Genomic DNA, 5,126 nt, shown 5'->3' on the forward strand with positions numbered 1-5,126 from the left:
TCAGCTCATTGATACAATTGTATCCCTCTTCATAGCCTTTGAATGTACTCTAGCCTCTTCTGTGAGTAAACATTTGAAGAGTCTACTTTGTTAATATGTAATACTAACTGATACTGTATTTCGTAAGGGGTTTAGTTATGTCTGCTCACCTTATATAATGCCACTTTAAAAATATCACCACCACTGAAGCATTATAAAACATTCATTCTGAACAACATACTATCTAGAACACTTTCCATTAATACTAGAAATCTCTTGAAGAGGACACTGCACACAGTAGAATTTTTTCTATTTTAGATGCTTATATTAGAAAAATATACTTCAGTCAGACTATAGTAAGTGAAAAGTCTAGGTGCCTCGTCAATATCATTGTTCCTGAATTTCTGTTAGACTAACTGTAAGAAAGACCTGTCTAATGCTCTAATACTAACAAAATAATAGTTTTATTAAGAACTTTAGGGTTAAGTACTTGGATTTGTGTAGTACCTCTTCTTATTCAAGTGCCAAGTATTCGTTCCTTTAAGCTTGTAAGTAAAACATGGTTCAGAATGCCATCTCTATTTGTAGCACCAGGGGGAAAAATGCTGTTGATATTTATAATAAACTCGACTACCTTATTCTTTTATTTTAGCATCAATTTCCTCTCCGTTATAATTCTTAATGGAGTCCTTATTGCTGTTTTTCCTTGACCTACTTTCTTTTCAAGAGCTTTCATATGTAGTCTGTGAAACAGATTAGTTGCTTATCACTTGTTCTAGACATGTATTCGTGGTTTAAGAGTTATCTTGTTACAACGTCCACAATTCCATAGTTTGTATGAATTCTTTTAAACTATGCTTTTCAAGACTTTGCTCCGTTCTCCATACTAAGGATTGAACTTCATTCTGCTCTGACCCAATTGTTATTTTCCTTTGTTGCCTCCACCCCCGAGAGAATGTGTTTCCAAGGGCGAAGCGTTCTTGCGGCTGAAGAGAATCGAATGCGGCGACATCTAGTACCTCACGCTCTAAATTCCTCCTCACCCACCTGGTGAGAAGTCTGGGACAATTCTGACAGCTCATAGGCCCGCCTTGGCTCTCCAGTTTGTGGTCCATGGGTGCGTTTTACCTTCTGCTCCTTCTGTCTCTGGCCTGTCTACAGGCCAACCGCAAATGCAGCCATTGTCCCAGGCCACCTAGCGCTTTTCTTGTGCCGTCGATTTGGGGAACACGGGTATATGTCCGCAGAAGACTTCGGGGACTGGGGAAACCCGCGTCGGGATCCGGACGCCTGCGAGGGCAGCCCCTCCCGAGGCTTTTTCCTGTCGCGGCGCCCACGTGACCGAGAGCAGGCCTCCACCGGTCCGCCCCTGTCGGCCGCTGCTGCCCACTTCCCGCTCTGGGTAAGTAAACCGCGGTTTTCTGCACCACCCCACCCCGCCCTTCTCCTTTCCCCTTGCCTTCGCCTCCCTCGGGCTCTCTCGCGCCACTCTTCCCGCCCCCCCATTCCTACCGTGCCCTTTGTACGTGCTCGGCGGCGTGCGAGCGCGCCCGGCACGTGACCCCACCGAACGTGGCATTGTGTTATCACGTGACCCAGGTGCGTACGCGACGGAGCGGGGTGTGAAGATGGCGGACGAAGAGGCCGAGCAGGAGAGGTTGAGTCGCGGCGGAGGCGGCTGCGTCGCGGAGCTGCAGCGCCTGGGCGAGCGGCTCCAGGAGCTGGAGCGACAACTGCGGGAAAGCCGAGTGCCGGCCGTGGAAGCGGCCACCGAGTACTGTCAGCAGCTGTGCCAGGTGAGGGCGCCCGGGGGTCCCCTCCCCCTTTCTCCAGCTAGAGGAGGAAGAGGGCTAGCGAGCTCTAGGCGGCCGAGCGGTGGTCGTCGCTGCCTTGGCATCGTCTGCGCCGCCGCCCTGGCTGGACTGGGGAATGAGAGGAAGGCGCCTTTGTGTGGCTGCTGTTGTGGCGGTGGTTGTTGTCTGCACCTCCTGCCTGGGGGAAGGGGGTTGTGGTCAGGGCGGAAAATCCCCCCTCCCCTTTCCTTCCCTGAACTCGGGACTGCGCGGTCCCCGCGGCAGAGGAGATGTAGACGGCGAGGACTGAAGAGCGTACGAGGGGAATGGAGGCCAGGTCTTCTTCCTCCTCCTCTCATTGTGCACTGGGGATTACCGCGTCTCCCGCCTCTGCGCCGCTGCTTCCCACTCCGACGGGCCTCCGCCCCCACTGGTTTGATTCCTTTGCCTTCCACTGCTTTCATCCGTCCCGCCCCCGGCCCCGTCCTCGCTGTCTCGGGGCCTTTGTTGTTCGAGTTTCGTTTTAGGACTGAAGGGGCCTTTGTTGATGTTTCAAGGAGCAGTCCCCGCCGACCCCTTTTAGCTGGCGAGACGTTTGGGAGGGGGCGGTAGCGGAGGTTGTCCCCTCCTGCTTTTGCTTGCTTGGTGCACCGCTTCCATAGTGAAGGTTGCTCTCCTTGGTGGGAGGAGAACTGTCCCTGTACATCTGTCCCAGGGTCGAGTGTCCCTTTGGGGCGGCTTTTTCAGAGTCCGTTTCTCATTTGCTTTCACCTTTTGCGGGGCATGATTTCCTCTACCCTTCTCCCTCCCTATCTCACTCTACACACACACACACACACACACACACACACACACACACACTCTCTCTCTCTCTCTCTCTCTCTCTCTCTCTCTCTCTCTCTTCTGTTTGGCCTCACCTCTACACACCCTTACAACCCTTCGATTTCTTGGAGTCTTTTCTGTTTGGCCTCACCTCTACACACCCTTACAACCCTTCGATTTCTTGGAGTCTTTTCTGTTTGGCCTCACCTCTACACACCCTTACAACCCTTCGATTTCTTGGAGTCTTTTCTGTTTGGCCTCACCTCTACACACCCTTACAACCCTTCGGTTTCTTGGAGTCTTTTCTGTTTGGCCTCACCTCTACACACCCTTACAACCCTTCGATTTCTTGGAGTCTTTTCTGTTTGGCCTCTTGGTGAAACAGAACAGGATCGAGGTTCTTGTGGACCTGTGTTCTGGTCAGTTTCAGACCTTTCCTTCCCTTTCCTCCCCAAGGACACTGCTTACCAGTAACTGCGTTGTAGTCAGGATCTGGAATGTTAATAACACTGTTTGCTCATGATAGAAATCGGGGAGTTTCGGTCTACATTTGGACTTGCTTACAAGCCCTCCAGTTACATTTGAAATTTCAAGGTGGTATTGCTGGCTCTGGTGAACGTTTTGGTTAGATTGTCTTCTTGAGAAGGAAAAAGACAATTTATACAGGTCACATTTAGAGTTAACTTGTGAAGGTATCACATAGAGGATTTGTTTTGGAAAGATGTTGACATTAAGGTTGAATAGTGATGGACCATTTTAGCATTTCAGAGTAGATTACATTTTCACTTATTTTTTAGTCTCCAAATTCTGAAATCTTTCCTTATGAGATCAAGGATACTTGATCACATACAAAGGAATCTCCATTGCTGTATGGACTTTATTGTCACGAATTATTTGATGGTTGTTCATTACCTTAAAAAAAAAATAACACTTTGAGATCAAGTGGTGACTTGTCTAGGAGTAAATACAATGTGAAAACTCCCCACTGAAGGTAACAGGTCTTGTGAATACCTGTGGCAAAGTTATTCTGTCATTCCTTTGAAGCCTAGTATTAAAGAATAGTTGAAATTTGCCAGTTTCTTTGTGCAGTCGTACCCACTCGTTCTTAATTGGTCTTTAGATATAAAGTTTTATTTTAGATATAAAAAATTGTTTCAGTAAGATGCAAAGCTTTTCATTTATAGAGTCAGCTTTTTAATCAGTGAACAGTATTAAAGTCTAGCTTTGCTTAAAGACGTTTTCCCCCTAATAGTGTCCACTGATGGTTTTAAGGCTAATTACTATAAATACTCTTGGCCAGCAGCATTTATGAACAGGATTAATAATTCTGGGAAAATGGAATTTCCTACAAGCTGAACTTTTTGAAAGGTGTGTGACATCATACAGTTATCACTTCAAAAATATTTTTTAATGGATGAAATGGCATTTTAAAAGTCAGAATGAAATTAATTTTTTCTATCTAGGTATTAGTTTTATTAAGTAATTAGTCTTACCACACAAACTATTTTTATTGACTGGTGCTACTAACAAAAAAACATCAAACAGTGTGAAAGAAATGCTGGGTTTGTGGATTTCAAAAATTATAAAATATTTAATGCACTACAATTTCACAATAATTTAAATGCACTTAAAAGTGGTCTCCATTACTTGAGTAGATACAAAGTGCATCTGATGTTTGATTTCCTCTAGAACATTTTCTAAATTTTATTTTTAAAAGTAACGAATTTATTTTAGTAATTGTGTCAAGTGGGAGGTCACTTGAAACATTAACTGTTTTTTTTACAATTGTATCTTAGCCATTATTACCTAGCATTTTGAAATGAAGTTGAGTAAAGGAGTGGTTAGCAATTATAGAATTTATTGGAGCCATCTAAATATAGTGCTAGAAATTATGTCGTGGTTTCTTACCTTGAGATTACCATTTAACTTTTTGTATCTTAACTTTTCCTGTAAAACTGGGATATTCACATGCTTTAAGAAGGCAAAAATGAATGAATGTTTGTCAGTTAGTGGGCTTCAGAGTTAGTATTCTGTCAGTACGGATGTTCAGTGTTTGTGTAATCTTCATTGTTACATTTACTTTTTAAAAAATGGATTAGTTTATTTGAATTTTTACCTCAAGAAAAGGTGAGTTTCTGGAGAATGTAGTGAAATCCACAAAAAGAGAAGTTGGTTATGACCCCTGCTTTATAGATTTTCTTTCTTTTTGAATGAAGTAGGATAGTAGCAAATTTCCCAAGTACTGAGAAGTGGAATAGAAATGAAAGACATTCAGTATGTTTTTCTTATTGTTAACAGTGGTGTTTTGTTCTTTGTATTCGGTTGCTTCCTGGAAACAGCCCCACTTTTGCTTATTTAAATGAACATTTGCTTAAAGCTTAAGTGGGAGGGAAGAAGAGTAGGTATAGGATGGGCATATGAGAGTGTGTCATAAATTTTAAATTTCTTTTTTTTTAAAAAAAAAAGCTTTAATATGGGCGATGTAGTCAGCTCTTACTAATTTTCTTTTTTTTTTTTTTTTTTTTTCCTTTT

At 43.7% G+C, this 5,126-nt stretch overlaps 1 protein-coding gene across 1 annotated transcript in view; it reads left to right on the plus strand.

The window, feature by feature from the left end:
• Nucleotides 1-1,304: 1,304 nt before the first annotated feature.
• The window catches only part of ZNF292 (zinc finger protein 292), an 88,052-nt gene continuing 84,230 nt past the window's right edge, over nt 1,305-5,126 (plus strand). The window contains exons 1-2 of the mRNA XM_008576377.1: nt 1,305-1,381; nt 1,579-1,775. Of these exons, the coding sequence (XP_008574599.1) occupies nt 1,608-1,775 (168 nt within the window). The 5' untranslated portion in view covers nt 1,305-1,381; nt 1,579-1,607. The remainder of the gene's footprint in view (nt 1,382-1,578; nt 1,776-5,126) is intronic.

This window comes from Galeopterus variegatus, unplaced genomic scaffold (assembly GCF_000696425.1).
Source record: "Galeopterus variegatus unplaced genomic scaffold, G_variegatus-3.0.2 Scaffold1342, whole genome shotgun sequence".
Lineage (NCBI taxonomy): Eukaryota > Metazoa > Chordata > Mammalia > Dermoptera > Cynocephalidae > Galeopterus > Galeopterus variegatus.